The following is a 26,170-nucleotide window of genomic DNA, read 5'->3' as shown; positions in this document are numbered from 1 at the left end:
CTGTTAAACATTTATTCTCTCATGGTATTTTGCCAGGCTGCTGATTTGGATGGGGAAATTGACTTGTCAACGTGTTTCGATGTCACAGAATATCCTGTCCAGCGGAATTATGGCTTCCAGATCCATGTAAGAGAAACTTGGGGAACAGGCTGTGTCATGCAATAAGGTAGAGGTTGATTGTGGTTGGGAAAAATAGTCATCGCTTTCATAGCTTTCAACCTGTTCTGGATGGGATCACAGTTCCCCCAGGTCCACCACTTGGGAGTGCTTCTAGATCCAGCTTATAAGATCGCCCATAGCATGAAGAGACTTCTGCCAACTTTGGTTGATTCACCAGCTTCATCCTCTCCAGGAAACAGCTAACCTGGCCACAGTTATCTATGCTCTGGTAAAATCCAAACTTTACTTCTGCAATGTGTTGTGTTCTAAGAGCTTCCCTTGGAAAATGTTTGAAAACATCAACTGCTTCAAAAAACAGTGGTCAGACTGCTGACTGAGGCTCACTGGAATGCTATTTCTCCAATTCTAAGAGTTTAATTCACTTGCAGTTTGTTTCTGGGCACAATTCAAAGTGCTGGTTCTTTATTACCTTTTAAAGCCCTAAATGGTATCTAATGGATTACCTTCTCCCATATGTGCCTGCCTGTCAGTTAAAAGCACTCCTTCTCTAGATTTCCTCATGATCTTAAGGTAGGGAGGTAGTTACTGGAGAGAGTGTCTTCTCCCTTATGGCACCCTGGGAGTTCTCCTGGCACCTTTGAGGTACCAGGCCAAGACCATCCTATTCTGTTGAGCATCATAGCTTCTGTGCCCTTTCTGAGTTGTTGGTTTTATTTTGTGCTGCCATCAGTTCTGTTTTAATATAGCTAATTAACATTGTGTGTTTTGTTTCTCTACCTTGTGGATCCTATTAATAGAAAAGCAGTGTAGAAATCGTCTAAACAAATAAATAAAATCTTGTCCATTTTGGAGCTCCATCTCTTTAAATTGGCCTGATGGAGGTGAAGCAGACTTCAGAGTGTAGCCCTCCCTTTAGAATGCAGGTGTCTTTCTTTCTTCTGAGTGACTAGCATGTGTGTTGAAGTGTGTAAATAAATAGCTCACTCTTCTTGCAAATGTGGGAACCAGATGTATCTTTCTCAGCAAACTGTTCCAAAAACTCACTCAGAAAACATCCACCAGATACATTACAATATAGAAAATTCCAGAAGCTGACTTTTCTCCAGAGTCCTGGCCAGCTGCTCAGCATAATCTCTTCCCCTCACATTTCCATGTTGCCTAGACTAAAGAAGGCAAGTTCACCCTCTCTGCCATGACTTCTGGGATTCGCCGGAACTGGATCCAGACAATTATGAAGCATGTGCGTCCTACCACAGCTCCAGATGTGACCAGGTAAGAAGCAAGGAAAATCAGGATAGCTGGTGTCTTCTCCCATCTTCAACATGCTCCGTGGCTCCAATCTGAACTTGATCATTCCCCACCCCACCCACACACAGACAGAATTTCCTTTTTCTGAGCCTGGCCTAGGCCAGCTTTTGATTTTCACATTGTTCGGCAACTGCCATTTCTCAGGCATGCGGCATTTTCCAGTTCTGCGCCCTTCGGCATTTGGTGAAATGGCTAGAAGAGTTGGGTCGGGTTGGACAACAGGAAACCCAGGTTCAAATCCCTGCTCAGTTACAGTCACTCGTCCTCCTGGGTCTCAGTGCCACACGTTCTAGGCCAGCCCTCTGCCACCAGGTGCCCTCCAGATGTGCTTGGCTGCAGCTTCCATCATCCCCAGCCAGAATGGCTGTACTGGCTGGAGATCATGGGAGTTGTGGAAGGCTGCTTTAGGCTCTTTCAAGGGAGGGTAAGTACAATGGTAATAAACTGCAACTAAGCCAGTTTCAAACAATGCAGCAAGACCCTTGTGTATGCATACGTATGCAGCTGGTACACGACTGCTAATGTGCAATATCAATAACTTGAGATGCTAATTGTACTCTGATTAGGACCTCTTCCTTCCCTTAAGGAAAATTTGTGTGTCATCAGTAAGCATTGTATCCCAAAATACCTATTTTCCTTCATTTAGGAAGGTTCATGAGGAAATGCATATTTTAAAAGTTAGATCATAATTCAGAAGCAAACGATTATTCCAACGAAATGACAACCGTAAGGAGTGCAAAGCTTCTTGGTTTAATTTTTCCCCTTTGGGCAATTTAAAAAGTACTTCCTTGGGTTTTTTTTTTCTCTCCTTCAGAATCCACAATGCATTCCTTCATGGGTGTTTTTCTCCATGAGAGAGAAACCACTGTGGAATTAGCCTTTAGAATAAACAGTTCTAGCTTGTGTAGTACACTTCCTCACTGCTTTTCTGAAGAACCAAGACAGCCAGCAGAATCGTCAATATTTTGTCGAAATCGAATCATAGAATAGAATGGTCAGAGAATCATAGAGTTGGAAGGGGCCACTTTGAGTCCAACTCCCTGCTTAGAACACCACCCGTATATTAATTATGTAATCTCACCCTATGTGACAATTGAAGCAACACTTGTTTGCTTTCAGGGAAGGTCCTTTCCCTGTCCTACCTCTTTCTTACCTCTTCTACCAGTTTTATTCATTTATTATTTGCCCCCATTTGCTCCTTCCCTAGCAACTCCTTAAGAATGCTCACTTGCCTCTTTGAGAACTCTGATTGCAAAAACAGCCCACAGAAGCCATGTTCACATGTTACTTTAAGTCAGGAATCCTGGTTTAATAACCCAGTGTGAAAGAGTAGCGTGCTGGTGCATGCAGTTCATTTGCTCCTCCCCTTGCATGAGCTTTCCCTTTCCTAGTTTGTTTAGCTGCTCACACGAAGAGAGGAATGAATGAACTGTGTGCACCGACATGCAGCTTGTTAACATCGTGATTTAATAAACCAGAAGTTTTGGCTTGAAGTATTATGCAAACATGGCCAGAGAGTTGGGAGTGGCAACCTCAACCCAAATGGTCCATTGCCCTTTCTCTATATATTACCCCATCCCTCTCTGGGTGCTTCTGAATCCTCTCTCCTCACTCCTTCATATGTTTCAATTTCCATGCATTCCCAGGAAAAGCTTCTCTTTGAAACTATCCGTGCTGAAGCCCAGGTTGGAAAACTGTGTTCTCTCCTGTATTAACGTTTTGTGGTTTGTATATCTTGTGATTCACTGCATGCTCCCCTCTTTGCTGCACTTTGGATGGGTACAAACTCCTGCTTTTCTGCTTTAAAAACAAACAATGAAGGGGAATGGGGATGATAAAAACAGCATCTATTTTTGCTGCTGAATTGCCTCCTTTGGCTCAGGAATGCTTTCCACATTGTATCTTCACGGTACTCCTGCAACTGACTCAGAGTTCAAAACTGTAATGTGGGAAAGGTAAATACAAGCTGCTACCTTGAAATATTTCACCTTGGAAATATATTAATCATTTTCCACGTCACATTTTTAGACATTCCTGGACATACCTTACAAGATATTTCCATGTTGGAAATGTGCACCATAGAAAAGGCACACAATCTGATCAGGTCGGCAGCTTGGGGTGGAGTAACAGCTGATGATACAGCAAGTATCTGTAGCGTACTGGGTTGGTGTAAAAACCTGCAGTAAAAGATTGTGGTGTCTCTTGCACTTAAGTGTTTGTTTAGTAACTATCAGTGTAACCAAGTGCTCTATCGGAATGGTAGGGAGATGCTTCTCCGCCTCTCTGAATTGTAGTGATTGAGCACATAGAGGTGATGGGGAAGCTTGTGGGCACACAGCCATTTTGCGACGCAGCTGGTGTCTCAATCCCATCATAGGTCACATCTCCTTGACACATGTAATTTAAGGCATGCATTCTTTGAAATAATTTGCTGGCAAAGCTTCTATGAAGACTGAAGCTGAAGTACAGAGAATTCCTCAGCTTCGGATTAGGCAGGGCTTGGGCTCGTCATGTTGTTAGGGCAGATGGGGGCAGGGTGCAGCCAATGTTAATATCTGAGGCGGTGTGGTACTCAGCATCTGATGGCAGCATCTCCAAGTGATATGCTGTACTTAAAATCTCTAGGTCCCGATGCTTGTTGTTGTGTCCTGCTGTTGCATGGATTTCTAGAGGACTAATAGTTCCAGAGGTTCTTTTTAAAAAATAAACTGATGTCTAACTTGGAATAGCCAGGCAGATTTATACATGGGAACATGCTTGAGTCATAACTTAACATGTGCAGTCTTACTCCAGTCTTCCCGCATAATGTATAGCACCCTGTACAACGGGTGATGACGTTTGGGAAGGGTGACATGCATTTGAGTATACAATAGTAGCTCTCAACCTTTGGGCCTTCCTCTTCCAGCAGTTTGGGTGGGTTGGCTAGCTCCTGGCATAGGACCCTGATTGGGTTTGTGGGGGTGACTGAATTTAAGAAAGAAGCACCAGGAGAGCTGATACTGAGTGTGAAGGCAGGCAAACATAATTTGTGCCCTGACTCAGGATTATTGGAGCAGATGTGAATTGGAGCAAGGCAAAGGGAAGTTGGCTTGAATATTTTTAGAGAGGTGGGGTATAAATGCTGAAAATAAACAAAGAAGCTATTCCAAAAGGGCTGCTACTTCAAACAGGGCTGCTACTCTTTACCTAAGGTGATGCCTTACAGAGTTTTTGAGCAGTGGTCTGGTGCCATTATCCCTACATGGTAGTGGGTCTTGAACCCAGTTCTCCCCCCCCCCCCCCCGGCAGCTTAAGTTATGTTCCCCTATCCTTTCCAGCCTGGAAATAGCAGAGGTCAGCCCTGGGATTCTGCACCCTGAAGTTAAGTGGCAGCTAATCTAAGACACTGGATGTCATTGCTGCTTTCTGCTGTTTCATGATCTGGGGCCAAGAGCAAATTCTACACAGGTTTTGCTGTAGCTGCCAAATCTGAGAAAAAGAACAGTTTTCAGTCTCGCATCAGAACATAGATGACAATACAAATAATCAGGTGGGAATAACCAGGTTATTCCCGACCCCAGTCCATCTGATTGTCTCCCTCTGCAAACGACATGGCAGCAGCCTTCTCTGTGCTGCATGTGGAGAAGTGCAGTTTCTGCCTTGGGTGCTGCAGAGGAGGTAATTTCTGGGAAGCTTTCATGCCAGTGCATGTAGGTTTGTGGTTTGGTGTGGCTGGTCTTAGAAAGCCTATAGAATGATGTCTGTGGCTTTTATAGACCAGGTCATCTCATGCATTGACATTATATAGACACTCCCACTTTAAGGGGCAGTATTAAGGCAGATGTTGGTGACAATTGGAAAATTAACAGAATTTATCTAAGAACTACCAAAGTACCTATCACTGTCACATTGCTATATTTACTTTCTTCTGTAAAAGTGAATGGTTTTCATTCACTTCAGTGGAAGGTGATGCAATCAGAAGCCCAGTGTGACCAAGACTTGCACTGGACTGCCATTTTATATATGCTAGTTCTAGAAGTGCTATAGGTAATACGTAAGTATTTATCTTATCTTGGAGGCTTGTGATGGAACACTTCTTTGGCCAAGGATAAAAATCCTTGGCTTTTGATGGAACACTTCTCTGTAGACCCTTTGGAGTTAGATTATTGCTCTATTTTTAATCCAATCTGCAAATTTGCATGCTGAAGGCTGGCATGTGTTGTTTTGTTAAAAGGCCTTGTCTGATGGTTCTTTTTAGGTTCTCCTCAGATGTCTGAAACTACTTTCCTTTACCTTGCCTGTCTGCTGCCTGTGTGTCTCGCTCCCTTTCTGTTCCTCTGTCAATATTAGCATTAAGTGCTGCAGCTTTCTTTAGTGTTAGCAGTAGCTTGCATTAGGCTCTATGCTGATACTTGTCTTCTAGAAGTAATGAAACAGAGTACTATCGCCAAATGCAGATCTGTGGAGTTAACTGCAAACCAAGGGCCTCTATAGATATGTTTTTCCTACTTGGGTATATGTCATCAATTGCAAAGTCACACAAGTGTCTTTTTTGCCATGCTTGCATGTATTCAGAAGCTGTTGTGTGTGCTATGGTGTCCAGACATGCACAATAGTGGCAAAATAGACATTTGCATGATTTTACGGCTGTGTGTATATTTTTTGCTTCACGCATTCATCAACTATGAATGGCCTTGGAATCTCATGCTGCCAGCCAAATGTGCTGTTGCTGCCACCTTGTTATCAGCCACAGAAGTGTAACTGCCAAAGGCAAACGTTGCACAACCTGAGTGGGATTGTGTGGTCTGAAGTCACCCTCTGTGTAGGAAAAATGTACTTGTCTGGTGGTTTTGAGAGAACCTGTGTATTCAGTACAAGAGAAGAGTTGGAGATGTTTCGTGGAGAACCTTTTCCAAGGAATCCTTTTTAGCATGTCAGCTTGAACGTCTCCCCAAACAATTGCTTACTTTCCTGTGTTCATGCTTCCCTTCAGTTGTTAAACTGAAACCAGACAACTGATCTGCCTGGATGAAGCCAGGTCCTCTGCACATGGGAGCTGAACTAGGCAAAAGTAGTGGGGCAGTTTAAAACAGAAAGTGCAGGAAAGTGTAGGGCAGCCTGTGTCTCAGATGGTGAAGTAAGTTCAATGTTTTCCTTTTGTGAATCAATTAGGGTTGAATCTGATATAAATTTTTTCTTCACTGAAGATGGATCCCATGGAGGAATGCATATTAAAATCAAAGTAAGGGAATGCACAATCCATGTTTGGTTTTTTCTTTTTCACATGTATTCCCTTCATGGAAGGAAAAACCTATCTTGCAATCAGTCCTGATTTTTTTTTTTTTACCTGGGAGGTCTTTGGTGAGACTACCTGGAGGCATTATTTTATCTTTCAGTTACCAGCAGCAAACATGGTTCCCTCTTGTGAACAGTTTTGAGTGAGCTATAGAGAGGAATCCTTCCTTGTCTTTGTGGGATGTAATGGGAATTGGAAAACCCTTGCTGAGTTGGGCTAAAACAAAGTCCATTTGCCTAAACTGTTCTGCTGTCTTACCTGCTCAGTAAGAAGCATTTAATAAAGGACTTCTGTCTAGTCATTTGAACTAGTGATGTTGTTGAGCGATTACTACCTCGTTTGGAACATGAATCTGTCCATCTCATAATGCTCAGATGTGTTCTGAATCAAGCATTATTGCCATAAGTTGGTCTTCTCTGGTTTGGAATGTAAAATGATTTTGCAAAGCTTCTACACACCATGCTGGTTCTGACTCAAGATGAGGGTAGTTTGCCCATCACTTGTTCTGTTGAATGTTAAAATGCTAAATCTTGCAGGAGAGGAGAGAATTGAAAATGCATATCAGGAACCAATGGCAAGAAGCTTCAGAGATGGTAGAGTGCCTGACACTCCAATAGGCATTGGTTCTTCCCCCAGTGCTTCTGATCTGTGATGGTGTCTTAGAATAAATAGACAAAGCCAGATTCATGCCTAACATTCTTCCGCTCTCTTATCTACTTTGCTTCCCTCTTACTAGCTCATTGCCAGAGGAGAAAAGCAAAACCAGCTCATCCTTTGAGGCTTGTCCCAAGCCAAGTGAGAAGCAGGACTCTGAGCAAGCCGAGATAGACCCTGAACACAAGCGCAGTCGGGCCCGGGAGCGCAGGCGAGAGGGTCGTTCCAAGACATTCGACTGGGCTGAGTTCCGTCCCATCCAGCAGGCCCTGGCACAGGAGCGGGCAAATGTGGCAGAGACTTCCAAGGGCAGTGTTGCTCCTTTCCTCAAGGAGCCCGGCACCTCAGATGCAGACTCTGGGGAACTTGAGAGAGAACGTGCCCGGCGGAGAGAGGAGAGGCGTAAGCGCTTTGAGAGTCTGGATGCTACCGATGGGGGTGGCCCAGAAGACTTTTCCAGGATGGAGGTGGACAGGCTTCCTGGTTTACCCATCACTTCAGAGAGCAAGTCGCAAAACGTTCACGTGGAGATTGAGCAGCGGTGGCATCAAGTAGAGACGACCCCTCTGCGTGAGGAGAAGCAAGTCCCCATCGCCCCTCTGCACCTCACGCATTCAGAAGACAGCAGTGAGACACTCCACAAGCAGCACCTCACCACACTCCTGGAGAAAGAGGTAAAGTGAGGAAGGGAGGGATACAGTGGATGTGGCTAGGTGGAGCTCTGGCTCCTGCAGGCAGGCCTGCTTACAGCTGATGGAAGTTCTAGTGCTATAGTTGCTAGCCCTGGATGAAGCAGGAGGCTCTGGTATGTGGGGAAGTCTTTATTCCCCTTGATCACTGTGATCCCTTTCCTCCTTTTGCATTTTTCTCACTGACAAACTTTAAATTGGAAGCTTCTTGGGGCATGTTAAACTGACTTGCTCCCTGATTGGGCATGGCACTGTTCCACCTCTGTTAACCAGAGATGTTAATATTTTGGTCTATGAGGAATCTGAAACTCAAGATCTCTCGGGGGAGAAGTGTACAAATATGTTGGCCGAATAGCAGCTCAGTGGTTGTGTGTAGCTGTGTGGTTTTATTCACTTACACTGCAGGCAAATGTCAGCAACTCTGTTCACCTTGGTACCTCTGTATCTTCACTAAGTGAACTGTGCTTACTCTCTTCTCTTGTTCTTGAAGCATGAACTCCAATTTGCGGGGAGTAAAGGGGCAGGAAAATGGAACCCAGTCTCGTTCATTATCTGGGTCAGACTACAGCAGAGGCTGTGTGCCTTTGGGAAAAAACCTGGGCCCCAGTCCATCAGCTCTTTTGCATGTTAGCAAAGCCACCTGAGCCCACTATGGAATGACCAGGAGTATTTCAAGTTAGAAATTAGCGGTGGGTGATAGGAAAGAACCCTGGCTGATAAAGCTGCAGTGGGTACACTGTTCCTTTGGTACAGTAGGGAAATGGCCAGTATTTTTGTTTGTACTGGACCTTGCTTCCTGCCCCATAGCCTTAACTGTGTATAGAAGTGAAGTTCCCATTGTGGGTTGCAGGAGAAATTCTTGAAACTTTACTCACCCAGTTTCTGTTTTGCCTGGCTTGCTTGGAGCTGTGGATTCATTTGACTGGTATCTCTGTGGTCTTTTCCCTTCCCACCCTTTTTTCCTGTCTTCTGTGCCTTGCTTTCAGCTGGAGCAGAGCCAGAAGGCAGCCTCAGAGCTCCTGGAGCAGAACCGTGTTCTACAGGACCAGCTGAAAGTAGCCTTGGGCCGAGAGCAGAGCGCCCGGGAAGGCTATGTCCTGCAGGTAGGAGAGACCAAGATCTCCTTCTGTTGTCATGGCTCAGATTTAATCTCTGGGGCTTCAGTCCTGGGTGCTTGTGAATATGTCTGGATTGGAGACAGAATGTGCAAAACCTTTTAGTTCCCTAGGGTGGGGAGAATAGGCTTTTTGTATTATCTGCTTTGTGCAAGTACAATTACAAAACAAGGTTCCCCTCTAATACTATATGAGAGTTGTGGATATCCTGCCCACTACTGGATGCCCTTCCCTGGGCTGGTGAGGAAATATTCTTGAGTGTGTTTTGAGTGTGTTGCTCCTTATCAAGGTTACTTACAAAATAAAAATATTAGGGCTGCAACGTTTAATTCAATCAATTTAAAACATAATAAATACATGTAATAAATAGAAAGGCATCAATTAATGGGAGCAATGCATTTTTTAAAAATAAATGTTAATTATTGTTAATACATATTGATAAAACTACAAATTTCAAGCACTATTCTAGAAGAGGCCTTCTCTCTCCGACGCAGGAAGCAACACATTTTTTATGATGGTGTCTGTTGTAGCGCGCACACGCACACATACACATATATATACCATCTAAAAGCAGGGAAACTTTCTTTTTCTCCAGAAGTTATGCTTTAGTTATACGCAAATGTACGCAGATATAGTTAACCAACTAAAAAATGTAATCATGTGACAATACATTAAGGTGAAGAAATTACTTCGATGTGTCATTATAAATAATTTTATATAAAATCAACATTCCTCAGCTTAATATACATATATTTTTTATTATGTAGTACCCTTAAAAAAGACCGGTATGCTCAAAATGCACTGGGTAAACAAAATAATAAGCGTTTTCTGCAGCACCCGCAGATATTTCCCCTCCTGTTTTCACCATGAATGAGTGCAGCTCTCTTCTTTCTGGTGAGTGAGACCAGCCTCTTAAGAATGAGACTGGACTATCTGACCATAAGGTCTCTCCAGCTCAGTGACGGAAAGTGTCCTATGTTGTATGTCAGTAATTCCTTTGTGTAGGGTGTTGATACACTTTTCTATAACTTCTGTTGTGGTAGCATCCAGAAACTCAAATCACAGGTGAGATTCATTTAAACTGAGGACAGTAAAAATACACAGAAAAATATTCTCCACCTCTAGGGATTAGCTACCAAACTGGAAAGAGGTGTATGCATGTTAAAGGCTGTAGCAGGTCAGAAAATGCCATTCCAGGTCTTCTGGAGAGAAGCTCCAAGGAAGACATCCCATCTACCCTGCACAGTTCTGCAAAAGGAGCTGTCAGTGTTGCAGAGGCATCCTTCCCTCTTCATACTGCTTCCATCATTCTGGAAGCCCTCTGGAATAGGTGACCATCTGGCCAAGATCCCTGAGTCTCGTGATGGACGATTAGTCTTATGTGGTGGTATAAGAAAGGTAGTGAATCACTCTACCCATTTGCAGGCTACCTTAATCTCAGTCTGGTAATCTGTATCTATGGTCTCCAGGTCTCTGGCCATTTTTGCACCTTCCACTCTGATGTGACAGGACATTGTGAGGTTCATTCTACCTCAAGGCTAAGGGAAGGTATTGTAGTGCAACCCCCGCCCCCCGTTTCTTAGGTATCACCAGACATTTAAGTAGATTGCCATGCGTATTTTCTAGATCAGGATGATGGTACTAATTCCATTTGTTTGTATCAGACTATTCAAATATTTCCTGCCATTTTAACCTGGTCCAACTTGGAATATGCAATTTGACCATAGTACCTTTGCATGTAGAAGTAGAGTTCTTAGATGTAGATAGCAAAGGAGCCAATGAAAAATTAAGCCACCAGACTGATTAACCAATTATGTTGGTTGCTGTCTCTCTTTAAAAAAAAGAAAGAAAAAGGTCCCTTCATGGTTGTCATTGTGTTTTCCAATGAGAAAGCAAATGATCCTTGTGAAAAGGAGATAGTTGCAGCTTCTTAGGAACATTTTGTCAGACTTCTCTGCAAACAGTAGAGCAGGGGTGCGCTCTTAATCATTTGCCTTCCTCCCGTTCCAGATACATAGTGTTAATGTTACAGATTTTCCTCCCAGCCAAAGTTCTGTATATTTCCAGGGCTTGATCACATGCATGTTGAACTGGAGCTCCTCATTGAACTCTTGTAATGTAACCTTTCCTGCATATCTCTTGCCTTGAGCTTGACTGCAAACTGAGCTCCTCAAGCCCATTGGATGCTAACAAAAGTTGAGCATGACTGTTTTTTCTTCTTTTTCTGAGACCCCAATTTTGTCTTCTGGCTCCTTTGTGGTGAAGGTGGGGAGGTCACTCTACTAATCTCTCTTGGGTGTGGATAATATTGCATGGAGGGTTTTTGCTGTGGAAGCATGTACTGACTTAATGTACCTGAGTGTCACATCTGTGGGCTGTCCCTGCCAGCAGTCACGGTACAGCAAGGCAGGCCAAATTATTAGGCTTAACGCTGTGCTCTTGTTGCCTCTTTCTGTTTGTGTATTCTCCAAGCCACATGATTTCTTGTCCAGCTCTTGCATGATACTCTGTAAGTTTTTCTCTGTGCATGCATCATGGCTTTGGTTTGAATACCTCCAAGATTCCTTGTCCTGATTTTTATGTTCTCATCATACCGTTCTTTCTTCCCTACTTGTCTTGATTTAAAGACAAAACAAAACACAAATAGCAGAGAGATCTAGAAGTTCCACATTTTAAATTTCAGTTACACTTTTTTTTTACTATGAGCAGAAAGCTATAAAAGGTTTGTTTCAACATTGTGGCAACTGCCATAAGAGTGGGGGGAGAACAACTGTGTCACTTCTGTATCTTCATTGTTTCTCCAGGACTTTATTATCTGAAGCTCGGCATTATTTGCTTGGCAAAGACATTATATTTAAACGTGGACACATACATGCTCACATAATCCAGTAGCTATTGTAATTTCTTACATTTACAGTTTGCCCCTTCCCAGAGGTTGGGGCAGCTAACAGAACAGAAGGTTGGGGTGAGTAACAGAAAACAAAATCCCAGCAGAACAGGATTAGAATTCATTAAATGCATTTATCTCCCCCCGCCCCAATCCATTCTGAACCTAGCCCTGAGCCCCAAACACTCACCCTAACAGGTAGGTCTCACAAAATGTACTCACCCTTAGCGTATTGCTGACCACACCACTTCCTCACAATTTTCACTCCTTTTTCAAACCTTTCTTCTACTTGTCGTATGTCATTATTTTTCTTGTAGTGTCCATCATTTTTTTTATTTTATTCAATTTGTTTCTCTTAGGCTCCTTTGCATTAAAGCTGTTTTGGTGTTCATCATCCATGTTGTCTGTTAAACTGGAAGACGTTTCCCCTTTTTCCCTGAGCAAAAGGGATTCTTTAAAACCAAAAAGCAAAACAAAACAAAAAAAACTGACACCATCCAAAATTGGAAGAGATGGATAGTGGTCAAACCAATTCAAGGAGTTCTGTGGCCTAACATGACCAGAGGTGTGACACTCAGAACTGGGAACCAAGAGTGCTACTAATCTCCTATTTAATCAATTTTTTTTTTAAAGACTGAGGTGGCCACATCCTCATCAGGGGCCTGGCAGAGGCTCCATAAAGTCAATCGAGACCTCCAGAGTGAGCTGGAAGCCCAGTGTCAACGCCAGGAGCTGATCAATCAACAGATCCAGTCACTTAAGCGTAGCTATGGGGAGGCCAAGGACGTCATACGGCATCATGAGGCTGAGATCCAGAGCCTGCAAGCAAGACTCAGCAATGCTGCTGCGGAGCTCTCAATTAAGGAGCAAACTCTGGCCAAGCTGAAGAGTGACTTGAAGGCTGAGAAGAAGAAAGCTCAAGAGCAGATGGAAGAGTGGCAGCATAGTGAAACGGCATTGAGCTCCCAGTTGAAAGCTAGTGAACAGAAGCTCAAGAAGGCAGAAGCACTCCTATTAGAAAAGACCCAAGAACTGAGGGATCTGGAGACACAGCAGGCTTTGCAGAGGGACTACCAGAAAGAAGTCCAGCGGCTCCAGGATCGGATTGCTGACCTGAGCCGGCAGCTGAGTGCCAGTGAGCAGTCTCGAATGTCGATGGAAGAGAAGCTCCAGAGGAATTATGAGGCTTTGCTAGAAAGCTGTGAGAGGGAGAAGCAGGTTTTGATCCAGAGCTTGAAGGAAGTGGAGGATAAAGCCAGTGAGTATGAGAATGAACTTCAGAATAATGAGCAGCAGATGGAAATCCTGCAGAAGGAGAAATTGACTGCCAAATTTGAAAGCAGTGAAATTGTCCACCAGCTCGAAGAGCAGCTGGAAATGAAGGAAGACAGCATCCAGAAGCTTGTTGAGCACATAAAGAGTCTCGAAGAGGAAAGGGATCAGATTAAGTGCCGGTTCCAAGAACTGATGAACCAAGTTGCTGAGTCAGATAACGAAGTTGCCAAGCTGCAAGCCAAGCTGCAACTGGAGGAGAGCAACTATCACACTCTGGAGCGTTCCTATGAGGTGGTGTCGGGACAATTCCAGAACTTGCAGAAGGTCCTGAAAGAAAAGGAGGAGGAGTTGAGAGTGGTGAGGGAAACTCACTTGAGAGTTACTGAGAAGAAGGATCAGGATGTCTGTGAACCTTTTTTTAAAATGGCTGCCACAAATAGCCATCTGGAGGAAGTGGAAGGAAGCCAGCAGGCCAAAGAAGATGTGTTGAAAACGTCAGCTGATGAGAGTTCAGTATTATGTGTTGTAAGAGACACAGCTGATGGTGGTCAAGTGGTACAGCCAGTCTTAGATTGCATGCTTGTGGATGATAATGAGGAAGGCTCCAATACTAGTCAGAGGCAGATATGTGAACATTCAGTGATCAACACAGAAGAGTGTAGGTCTCCATCAGAGTCTATAGACCTTCAAGAGAGGGGAGAGATTTGTGTAAAGGACTCAGCAAAACCCAATGCAGAAATCCCAGGAGCGAAAAGGCAAAGGATACGTTTCTCCAACATCCAGTGCCAAAAATACATTCACCCTGATGGATCAGAGAAGACATGGACCAGCAGCACTTCCTCAGACACCAGCCAGGACAGATCACTTTCTGAAGATAGCATATCATCAGAACCAGCTCCCTGTTACACAGCCTCGGGAGATTCTGAAACTTATCTGTCTATCATTCACTCCCTGGAAACCAAACTTTATATCACGGAAGAAAAGCTCAAAGATGTAACTATGAAACTTGAAAGCCAACAGGGCCATAATCAAGACACCCTCATTGCACTTCACCACCAGTGGGCCAGCACAGAAGCACAGCTTAGGGAACAGCTTCAGGATAGCTTGACTCAAGTCAGCATGCTGGCTGCACAGCTGGAAAGTGAAAAGCAAGAAAAACTCAAGCTAACTGAGAACCTCATCCATGAACTGGGAGGGCTCCATGGGAGAAATGACCAAGCCTTACTGTGCTTAAAGCAATGCAGAGAACAGCTAAGAACTTTGCCCAGATCTAACAAGGAAAAAGACAGAGAGATGTTTTGCGATTCCCTATCCAGTATGGAAACTTCTCTATCTAATGCAATCCATGTGTTAGAACAGACACTTTCTTTGCCTCTTTGCAAACCAAAAGAACATCCTACAGCCCAAGCTTTGTATGCAGAAGGTAGCTGCTTGGAGGAGAAAGCTTTTCCCCAGCAGTGGCAAGTAGAATTTTCTGGACAAGACCAGTTGAGATTGCTTTCCAAGAGGATGGCTTTTGAAGCCTGCTTGATCAGTCAGATAGCAGAGTCTTTGAGAGACGCAACTTCCAAGATTTCTTTGGCCCTTAGAGAGCTTCATGGTACAGTAGATGCAGTCTTATTAGAGCCTTCAAATATTTCACATACCGCAGTGGCCTTGGCTGATATCTTATCCAAAAAGCTGGTGTTAGAAGATGAGTTTTGGAGCCAGGTAGAGGAGTTAAGGAAGCACTTGGGTGCCAAGGAAGAAGATGAGAAGAGGAAGATGGAGACTCTGACTTTGAATGTCCCACAGTGCTTCATTCACTCAATTGCAGATAACACACTGATTAAAGCAGAGCTTGGCTTTGTTGCCCAAAAAATGCGAGAGTCCTTTCATCAGAGATTGAAGGCCATTGAAGAAGACCTTCACAATACCAAAACAGCCCTTCAGCAGCATAAGTGCATGTTGGAGGAAATCATTAAAGCATACAGAACTTCTGAATTTGATGGGGTTATGCATCAGGTTTCCAAAGCCCTTGAAATCCAAGAAGACACTTCAGAAAGAGTCCAATCAGCTTGGGATGTAAGCCTTCATGACCGCATGGCAGGAGGCCACAGTTTGCAGGATCTTAGCAGTCAAGCTCTGGCTGCAGTTCAGGATGAACTTGCTCAGCAACTCAAAGACAGAGCGAACATCCTAAAAGAAATATCTGCTGCGCTCCTGTCTCTGTCCCCTGATGATGCCCTGAAAGATTGCTACAAGCTCCTAAAGATTTCTGGCAGTCCTCCCTATGAGATGTGCCTGGGGGATCTTGAGCGTTACTCTTCTCTGCTAGTTCAAGATGCAGTTATGCAGGCCCAAGTGTGTTATGGGGCTTCCAGGGCAAGGTTAGAGTATGCTAATGAGGCAAGGCTCTATAAGGAGTCCCTGCAAAATGTAGATACTCTGTGTCAGGAACGCATAAGGGCTGTTGCTGCCCTCAGAGAAGAGTATGAAGAACTGCTTCGAAAACAGCAGAGTGAATATGCTGAGATGATTGCCGTGCTTGAAAAAGAGAATGCAGACCTCAAAGCCAAAGTAGAGCAGCTTGACAGCCAGCGGCAACTCCTGGAAGAGGAAGAACAGAAACAGAGTAAGAAGATATCAGCATTTCAGGGCAGATATGAAGAAGAGATCCAGAATGTGGTTGAGCAGCTAACCAGGACCGAGGACGCTCTCAAGGCTGAGCAAACTGAAGGGCTCTGCCGACTAGATGCCCTTGTGCAAGATAAGCAGAACTTAGAAAGGTACCACCTTGAGCAAATACAAACTCTGGAGGATGAGTTCCAGGTCAAGATGAAAGAACTGCAAATCCTCCACAATGAGGAGCTGCAGACCTTGCAGGAGCACTACAATCAGAATTTGCAGTGCTTGCAAGTATCTTTGGATGAGTACCAGAAGAAGCACCCAGAAACATTGCCCAGAATAGCCTCTGGTGAAGAAGCAGCATGGAGTGTGGATCAGGTTGATGGTGGAACACAGGTCTCAGAGAGTGAACAGAATGCCATGCATGGGTTGAGAGAGCGCATTCAAGAGCTGGAAGCCCAAATGAATGTCATGAGAGACGAGCTGGAAAATAAGCACCTTGAGGGGAACGCATCCACCCTGAGGGAGAAATACCAGAAAGATTTTGAGAATCTTAAGGTTTTTTCAGTGCATTTAATCCTGCTGTGTTGTACGTGTAAATCTTCACTTCTCCCTGCTAGAACCAGATGGCCAGTGGCTAGTTAAAAGAGAGATGGAAAACCTTTCTGAAGGAATGTTACATTTTTCTATGCATAATGTCATGGGATGTGACTCAAACCCCATGACAGTTATGCATGTGATGCATTGTAAATCAAATGCTGAAAGTCCTTGGAACTGGCCCTTAAACACTAAATAGAAACTTAGCATTGCAATATAGGAACAAATTGCCCATCCTTTCAGATCTGATGTCGCTTCCTTGAGATAGCCAGTTTCAGTAAATGTGACCTTCACAAAATATGACCTCACCTTAGATCCCAGATAGATTTCCTATAACTATCCTTCAAATAAACTTTGTTATAATCCCATCTCTCCTTCTACCCAACTTCCACCCTCACTCCTTTTTCAATCAGGTCCATGATATCTTTTTAAAAGGGCAAACTTTCTTATCCAGGTTCTACTTGAATAGCAGTTGGAAGTTGGAGCCAGTGTGGTGTAGTGGCTAGAGTGTTGGACTGGGAGTCGGGAGATCTGGGTTCTAGTCCTCACTCGGCCATGGAAGCTCACTGGGCGACTTTGGGCCAGTCATAGACTCTCATCCCAGCCTACCTCACAGGGTTGTTGGAGGATAAAATGGAGAGGAGGAGGATTATGTACACCGCCTTGGGTTCCTCAAGGAGGACAAAAGGTGGGATACAAATAAATAAATATCCATACGAGATGTGTGGGTTTTTACAGGATGAACTTACTGAATCTCACAGTAACGGCTTTGCTAGGCAGCAGATCTGCTTTGCAGCAGATCTAGAAGGGGAAAAAATGCCCCTTGTGCCTTCAGTGTACTCCTTTTTCAAACAGGTGTTATGACCAAATGAATTCTCTTTTCTTTACTACTGGGGACTGCTTTTTGTTCCTCTTTTTACACTTTTCCCCAAAGCTATCTTAGACTATCAAAGATGCCTTCTTTAAGTAGGTTTTTACACACCCAATATTGAGATCAACCTTAAGTTGCTCAGCAAATTAAGATGTGTGAACCTTTCCAAGAGAAATATACTCTTTTTCATGAGTCCAAGTCCAGTATCAGTTTTGTATCAACATTTAATTTATATCAAGAGCAAGAGACCAACATTCCTCTTAAAACTTTGTCACTTTCCATTAGACATACAGTAGTATCCAGTGTTAGTCTTATGTAGAGTAGACCCATTGAAATGAATGAGACTTAAGTTAGTATGACTAACTTCAATCCCATTCATTTCAATGTATCTATTCTACATAGGACTAATATTGGATACTACCCAGTAAAACAAGTAGCGTAATATGAGAAACATAACCTAACAACCAAAAGTAATTTCTTAAAGAGCTAATCTTAATAAAAACATAAACCGACAAAAGATGATTTTAAGGAGCTGATCATTTTGAAAATGGCTGAGGTAACAGGAGCACTTCTCATCTTTAAAAAATATGTGATAAGCATCCACCTGCTCTGAGAAGATTCAATGTTCCAGGCATGTTCCAGGCATAAACCTAGTACTACTTGAGAATCTCTGGGCAATGGCTATGGAACAGCTGGTCAAACAGCAACTCTATGGCCATGAAGGAAAATGGGTATTTTCAAGATGGCATAAAACTAGCCCACAGGGAAAGAGGTCTTGGGATCAGATGATGTCAAAAAGTATACTGATCATCTCCATTTTCATTAAGCAAGCAAGCAGAGACTAATCTTATAGTAGGAATAAATAATTTCAGATACGTTCCCATCCTTTTATCTTTCTTCCTCTCCACAGGCTCTGGTAATTTCCCTATGATATAAATGTGTGGATGTATTCAGCATTCCTCTGACTTACTATTTGTGCATCAATAAACATGTTATTGGATCTGCCAGCTCAGGCAGTTAGGGAGTACTTGTTCGTTCCCCCCTTTAGAATTATAATTTGACAGCCTAATCCTAAAGAAGCTAGGCTGACAACCAAAGACCAATCAGTTTTTGCATGGAGTTCCTAACAATAGCACTGAGAAAACGAGATATGCCACTGAAGTTTAAATAAAGGTGATTCCAGAAATTTTTTGCAATGATAGCAAGAATGCAGGATAGTAGCTAACGCCTTTTGCTTCAGAGGCAGGTCATTAATTCAAGCTTGCAGCTTGTCCAACAAAGCCCACTTTTGTCCATCAGGAGTAACATTTCATGGGAACAGAAATTCTGTAGCCAGCACTTGCCTGGTCTCAGGGAAAAGAAGTAAAAACTAAAGTTGTACATGACTAGGATTTGTGTTTATCAAGAGGTTATAGACATCTTGCACAGGCACAGTTTGGCAACACATCATGAGATGCCTGTGGAAAAATATTCTTGAAGCAGAGAAGCTTACCTTTAATTTTTTTTTTTTAAAAAAAATCAGCTTTTATCCCTTTTATAATAGCTGAGAAACATCCTGGACATGAAAGGGAAGGTTTCATTTAAAGGCTTAGGTTAGGATCCAAAGAGGTACTTTAGCCATATTTTAAAGGGGAGAACATACACGCACATGTACACACACCCCTTCCTACTTGGCAGACACCCTGTGTATTCTATACCCAGGTACAAAAGTGTTGCATGAGAAGCAGCTGTTAGTGATGGTGGTTACAAAATAGCATATACATCTTAACTCCAAATTAAAGGTGGAATGGAAGCTGTGTAGTGTAATAATGGTGTGGACGTGGGTCAGACATGAAGCCACATTCAATACCTCCGAGAACTAAGAAAGATGTGTGCAGGCAAACACAATAATCCATTCAGGCCACTCTACTGATTTTTTTAATTAAAAGTGTGTAGTTGAGTAAACGATGGTCTGTTAAGAGTGCAGTGATGCTGGGTTGGTTGTGTTGTCTCTGATTAGGCCTATCAAATTGGCATCCCAGGGTGAACCTACATGGTGCTTTGGCAGCAGTGACAGTGCACCTTCCTAAAGTTTAAAATCCCATATCTTTTCAGAAGTGTCCATTTAAAGGGGTTCTGAAATAATGCTGTCCCTAATCAGTCACCTTTCAGATGGGGGGAGGGGGTGGTCAAGTTAAGATTGGAGACATGTGCTATATCTCTCTTGAAGACTTCCAGTCTGGCTAGGAAACCACTAGTCCCTCCCTGCATGCTTATTCATTGACTTCGTGACTTTAGTCTTGCCTGTCTACCCATCCATCCTTTCATCCACTTATGCAATCATTGTAGGTGTTTAAGTTGGATCACTGAAATGTACAAATACACCTTACAGGACTTTCTCCCTTCTTGCAGGCAACCTGTGAACGCGGGTTTGCAGCCATGGAAGAGACTCATCAGAAAAAGATAGAGGACTTGCAAAGGCAGCACCAGCGAGAACTGGAGAAGCTGCGGGAGGAGAAAGATCGCTTGCTAGCAGAGGAGACAGCTGCTACCATCTCAGGTAGAGCAAAAGAAATATAGAATGGTTGGGAGAAGTAGTACTGGAAGACGACTGTTCTTGTGGCAAGATCAGAAGACTGGATGTGTTGTAACCCTTCCCTTTCCTTCCCTGCCCAGCCATAGAAGCCATGAAGAATGCCCACCGGGAGGAACTGGAGCGGGAGCTGGAAAAGACGCAGCGCTCCCAGATTAGCAGCATCAACTCAGACATCGAAGCCCTCCAGAGGCAATACCTGTATGCATTTCTTTACATTTTCTTGACTCATTGCCATGGAAAATGTAGAATTCTCTTAGCATACTTGATGGAACAGTTTGCCATTCTGTACAGCTGCCTCTTTTGAGCATTGGGGAAAGGAGAAAGCTGTTCTAAGAAAGTAGCCTGCCTGAACCTTCCATGCATCTTCTGATGCCCTCCTTTGAGTTTCCCTGCCTTCTGAAGTTATGCAGGTGATGACTAGGGGAAGAGGGTCTTATTAGTTGTGATGCCAGGCATGTGGAATGCCCTCACCAAGAAGGATTACCTTTTTCATTGGCCCAGGTCTTCCAGAATATTTTGTAACGGTTAAAAAAAAATCTCATCACTCTGACAGATTTTAGCTTCTGTGTTTTAACGTCTAGTTTGGTATTTGTACATTTACAGTATCTATATTTTATTGTTTATGGGAGGCATACACATTTCTAAAATAAATACATAAATAGGAAAGACCTGTAGGAGAGCCTTTATCAGATATAGCCCGTAATTAATTTTCTGGTGCTTTTTTAGGTAGTTATTGTACAAGAGGAGCAATTATTGTGGATGGAACAAATTGGACAATCCACCATAGCCACATTTTTATTGACCTTTTTATTGACCTATTTCTGCTGGGCCCATAAGCACGTCTGTTAATGAGTATAATCCTGACCTGCAGCCCCTGATATTCCAGTCTTGGAGCCATCCATGTAAATTACAAGCATTCAATCTGGACAATATAGTCAAACTGCTCACCCAGGTTTCTATTTGAGAAGGCACTGAAGTTTAATAAGCTTATCCATCCTCTCATATGCACAAGGGAAATGACCTGAATGGAACATATGTATAACGCTCTCTTAATTAAAGACAGCTCAATTCCCCCATCTCATGCTGTCTTAATTTTTTCAATGGATTCTTGGGGAATGTGCAGGCTTTTCCTAGAGTCCTCTGCAAAAACTCAGGATGAGCCCTTTCCATGTGGTTCTTTGCAAGCCCTCCACCAAGCCCTGCCCATTCCTAAACTATGCAACATCCATTTCCTGTACTTCTATATACTGTTTACTCTGGACTAGGAAAAAAGAAAAGAAAAAAGATTGATATGGCCAAAATAATAACTTTGAGGGATTGAATTCTGTGTTCCTTGTAGTGTTGCTAGACTTCCTGGGAGAGGTGAAAGCAAATGGAAGATGTTACTTAGTGCTCCTAACTTCTCACAGCTGGCCATTGTGCAAAGCCTCTTTCTCTATACATCTTTATTCCAAATGCCAATTTAAACAAGCATTGCAGCTGGCCTTGTGTGATAGATCCTTTTTGTCTCCCTCTTCACCACCACCTCGTCAGGGAGGAGCTACAGTCTGTCCAGCGTGAACTTGAAGTCCTCTCAGAGCAGTACTCTCAGAAGTGCTTGGAAAATGCTCACTTGGCCCAGGCCCTGGAGGCAGAGAGGCAGGCCCTCCGTCAGTGCCAGCGGGAGAACCAAGAGCTCAATGCGCACAACCAGGTAAAGCACCACATCCCCGGTATCTTTCCGCTGAAGAAACGCGTAGATTTAAAGCTTTTCTAGAGTTACTTTCAACTAAGAGATTTCCTAGGTTTTGACTGTTTTCTTAATTTTTTTGGTCAAGAGATTCATTTTAAAATTCATAGCAATGGGACCAGAATCCTAGAAGTCTGCTGTTGAGCAGGGTGGCACATGCCTGTAATTCCAGCTGGGCAGGTGACTAAAATGGGGGCCTATAGCTTAGTGGTAAAGCACACGCTTTGCATGAAGAAGGTCCCAGCTTAATCCTCAGCATCTTTGGTAAAAAGGATTCAATCGCGGGTGAAGAGAGAGACCCTGTTTGAGATTCTGGAGAGCTGCTGTCAGAGTAGGCCATACTGGGGTAGATTAATCAATGATCTGACTTGGTATTAGATGGCATCGTATGTTCACACCTGTTCAGAGCAGCACTATGCAGTGCTCCAGATCTACCGTAAAGTGCTTGTAGAGAAAACAGCTCCACATGAGCAAGTAAGCCAAGCTGCACACTGCAAAAAGAAATGTAAGCCCCTCCAGGATTGCTGTGTCATCTGACTGGGGGCCAGGGGGTGCTCTTTTGACTCCAAAAAATAGCAGCCAGGCAAAAGCCATCCATAGCATCTTACCAACAGAAGACTATCACTTCCCAGCAGTGGTAGTCTCAGATGCTCCAGAGAAGCAGGAGAAATGTACTTCCTGACCTTAGGAAGCTACAGTGAGGTACTACTCAGCTCTTTCAATTCCCATAAGGCTTCTGCAACTCACCTCAAGGACATTACAGGCTTAACTAGTACTTGCTGGTTTTTTGACATTTTGTTTTTTTAATTTGTGTTTTTATTATATTTATATTATATTACTGTGATTATGGCTTTATTTATTGTATGTTTGTAAGCCACCTAGAGAGAATATTGTCTTTTAAGACAGCCCAAACATCCTTTAAATAAATAAGTCAGGCTTATAAACAACCCCTCACTTGGCTGTCTGAAGCATAGAGCTTACTTTTTATTAAAGAATCACAGTTCAAATCATCTTTAAATACTAGAAAAAATGTTTGAAGATACCTTTTAAATGGCCTTGATTTCCTGGCAAATACCATATTTACAGTACCAGCAGTGGAAACTGCTGTTTCAGTCACAGTGTTAAAAGTGGAATTATACACATGGTGTGGACCTATACGGGAGCTCAAAATGTTTAGGCTATGGTTGTAAATGCAGTTTTTGAAATCCTCAATTTTGTATACCTTCAACCTTTCTTTTAAATTATGTAAAATATGTCCCAAAGAATATTACAATGTACTTCTGTCTATGTTAACAGCTATTAACTTGGTGGGTATTTTTTTAAAAAAACTTTTGTTTAGAACTATGAAAAGAAAAAGAATACTGAAGGTTGGGGAAGTAGCAACCTACTGAGAGTAACCCTGTCAGGAGAACTATGTATAAATTACAAACTATCACTCCCGTCCGACTAATTATATATATTAATAAAAGAGGATGAGTTGGAGGACACATTTTTACAGTGTTCTCACTTGTAATCACTTAGGCGTTTTGACAGAGCGTAGTTAATAAGCATTGTTGTATTTTATGTTCTTTGTAAAATCTTTTTCTTAATCACTTCTAGGGAACCAGGCTTTCATAAATTGGAAGATAATTGTTTTTTAATCAGGCTACTGGTATATTATGAACGACTAACGTAGATATGAGTGGGCTCCTAAATTTTTTCAGGGCTAGTGATCTTTGTAAACTTAAGATGGTCCATCTCAAGGGAAAATGCAGACATACTAGTAGGTCTTTATTTGTGGAAATGCCATGCTCCATTTCTCTGGCTGAAACTCTGAAGTCAAGGTAACAAGGAAGGCCAAAAGAACCACAAAATTGGCTTTGTGGGATTACTTGCAAGCTGGAAGGCATTAATTCACTTGAGATCCCATCTCTCCCAGGGCAAAATGTGCATGGTAAGTTACCAGGACCGAGGACCACCTCAGTTCAGGCAGTTTATTCAGAACTGCTGCTGCTAACAATTTTGTGGTGTTCTCACAGGAGCTGAACAACCGTCTGGCTGCAGAGATCACACGGCTACGGACACTGCTGACTGGGGAGGGCGGAGTAGAGACTGCTGGCTCCCCTCTTACCCAAGGCAAGGATGCCTACGAGTTGGAGGTGAGCAGTCTCTGCTTCATTCCCAGATGTTAAGCAAAACTGGCTGGTATTCAAGGGGCATGCAAGTGCAAGATGGACTCCCATTCTTACTCATTCACTCTTTAGCCAGATTGCAAGCTTTTTTTCCCCTTTTCACTTGTTGTGTACGTTTGCCTAACATAAAAGGTATCTGCTTGGGTTTTCCTCCCCTTGCAGGTCCTGCTGCGAGTCAAGGAATCAGAAATCCAGTACTTGAAACAGGAGATCAGCTCCTTGAAGGATGAATTACAAACAGCATTGAGGGTAATAGTCATGCAGTAGGCATGGTTCCTCTTTCATTTAAAAATTATTGCAAGTTATTTTAAGTACTTTTCTCCTTTATGGCAACTTTGAAATGGATAAGGCATTAATCTTTGGAAGCATGTTTGATGTGATGGCCAAGTTAGCTTAATCCTATGGTGATGGCTGTAAGTCTCTGAAATCTTCGCCTCCACACTCCTTCCACTCTGCATTTCAGCTAAATGGGCTTTTTTGCCTGTGTAGCTGAGGCGTCGGAAAGCGGGAGGGAAGAAGCCTGGGGAGGCTGGAGGATTCATCCTAAGCCAGCCTCCGCAGTCTCCTCCCCACCCATGGGAATGACCCCTTTACCTTCCCTCCAAGGTTGCTTTTACAACCTTGGAGAAATAGCCAGTGCAGTTCTGTTTGCGCTGGCTGGGAGAGGGAGAGAAGCTCAGACTCCTGGGTCTGACCTCAGATCCAGGAATCCAAACCATCCTATGGCCCCCAGATGCTGTCTAGGGGCCATAGGATTGCTCTCCAGGTTACCCAAATGTGAATGCGGGAAAATGAGCTCTGTGAATGGTGGTATTCCATAGATTACTAGGAAAATGTCATACAGCTGTTTGGTAAACAGGTTCATTGTTCAGGTGCTCTGCTGTTTTGAAAGAATGAGGCCTGCCTCAATGGATTGCAATTGTTAAGAAACCAAAGGCATCTTTTAAAGCTTTTTAATGCATCTTTTCCAGCTTTTAAAGCTGAATCCAGGAAAAGCTCCAGGTATTAGAGAGGGGGGGTGTCACTTGAGTTTTCTGGGGTTGAAATCTACTTTCCCCTTGGTGGCCTGTAGCATGTACATCTACTGATCTCCCAGACCCAATGGGATAGAAAGATATCCTTAACTGAAATTGCCATTGTCTTTTCTCAAGGATAAGAAATATGCCAGTGATAAGTATAAAGACATCTACACAGAACTCAGCATTGTGAAAGCCAAGGCAGACTGCGACATCAGCAGGTTGAAAGAACAGCTCAAGGCAGCCACCGAAGCCCTTGGTGAAAAGTCACCAGAGAACACCACAGTGTCTGGATATGGTCAGTCTTCTGTTAACCAGTTTGGCTATTTCATGGGTGCAATTCAGGATGCAACATGAAAGCAGCACCAGGTCTGGTGTGTCAGTGAGAGGCTTTTGAAAGAAAGTTCTAGCCCATTCACTGTACTTCAGATACAGTGCATAGTACAATACATGGCTCCTTGCCTATTTGTGGTCTTAGGCCTTGCTGGTTCAGAGAGCCAAAGCTATTATTTATTTTATTTATTTCATTTCTATACCGCCCAATAGCTGAAGCTCTCTGGGCAATTCACCAAAAAAAAGCTATGACTGGTGACAAAACTAGGTTCCTTTGGAGACAATATTCTGGGCCATTGTTGCCTGGAGGTAGTTTGGGCCTCTCTGAGAGCCATTTGGGCATAGCCAGAGAGCTTCAGCTACGAAATATAATATAATGTAATATAATAGAAATAGAATGAATGGATGTCTTTATCCACAGTGGGGGAGAGAGACTTTGCACTTATAGTGATTTCAATAGTAAGCTAATGTGGCTGTTTTCTCCCCCACCTAGATATCATGAAATCCAAAAGCAATCCTGATTTCTTGAAGAAAGACAGGACTAGCGTTGGCCGGCAACTAAGAAATATCAGGTCAAAGGTGAGTTTGTGTTCCCTTCCTTCAGCCTTCCTAGCCAAACAAGAGATACCATAGCAATAAGTCTAGCTATGACAGATCTGTTGTGTTCTATTTAAGTTTATTTATTACACTTCTATCCCACCCAATAGCCAAAGCTCTCTGGGTGGTTCACAAAAATTAAAACCACAAGTACAGCATAGAAACAATATAAAATATTGTTTTATAAAAGTTATCAGCATGCTGTCTTGATTCCCCCATCCAAGTTCCTTGATATGGACTGTGGGTGGTTTACCTGAGTCTTTCCATTCTGCACTGTTAGATTGTGTAAGGCATGAGAGCTTAGGGCAGGGTTAGGCAACCTGGCGCCCTCCAAGTGTATGGGACTACAAC

The 26,170-nt window shown here is 43.2% G+C and overlaps 1 protein-coding gene across 3 annotated transcripts in view; it reads left to right on the top strand.

The window, feature by feature from the left end:
* The window catches only part of MPRIP (myosin phosphatase Rho interacting protein), a 164,241-nt gene that overhangs the window by 132,049 nt on the left and 6,022 nt on the right, over positions 1-26,170 (top strand). For all 3 annotated transcript variants that reach the window (XM_084818180.1, XM_084818179.1, XM_084818181.1), the window contains 12 exons: positions 37-126; positions 1,283-1,392; positions 7,440-8,031; positions 9,033-9,149; positions 12,682-16,488; positions 19,790-19,937; positions 20,054-20,171; positions 21,507-21,666; positions 23,721-23,840; positions 24,036-24,122; positions 25,025-25,187; positions 25,716-25,801. In XM_084818180.1, the coding sequence (XP_084674306.1) occupies positions 37-126; positions 1,283-1,392; positions 7,440-8,031; positions 9,033-9,149; positions 12,682-16,488; positions 19,790-19,937; positions 20,054-20,171; positions 21,507-21,666; positions 23,721-23,840; positions 24,036-24,122; positions 25,025-25,187; positions 25,716-25,801 (5,598 nt within the window). The remainder of the gene's footprint in view (positions 1-36; positions 127-1,282; positions 1,393-7,439; positions 8,032-9,032; positions 9,150-12,681; positions 16,489-19,789; positions 19,938-20,053; positions 20,172-21,506; positions 21,667-23,720; positions 23,841-24,035; positions 24,123-25,024; positions 25,188-25,715; positions 25,802-26,170) is intronic.

Source organism: Heloderma suspectum, chromosome 12 (genome assembly GCF_057233095.1).
Source record: "Heloderma suspectum isolate Gila_16-S chromosome 12, 16-S_ref, whole genome shotgun sequence".
Lineage (NCBI taxonomy): Eukaryota > Metazoa > Chordata > Lepidosauria > Squamata > Helodermatidae > Heloderma > Heloderma suspectum.
Note: the sequence above shows the minus strand (reverse complement) of the source record. Positions and strands in the feature narration are given on the sequence as shown.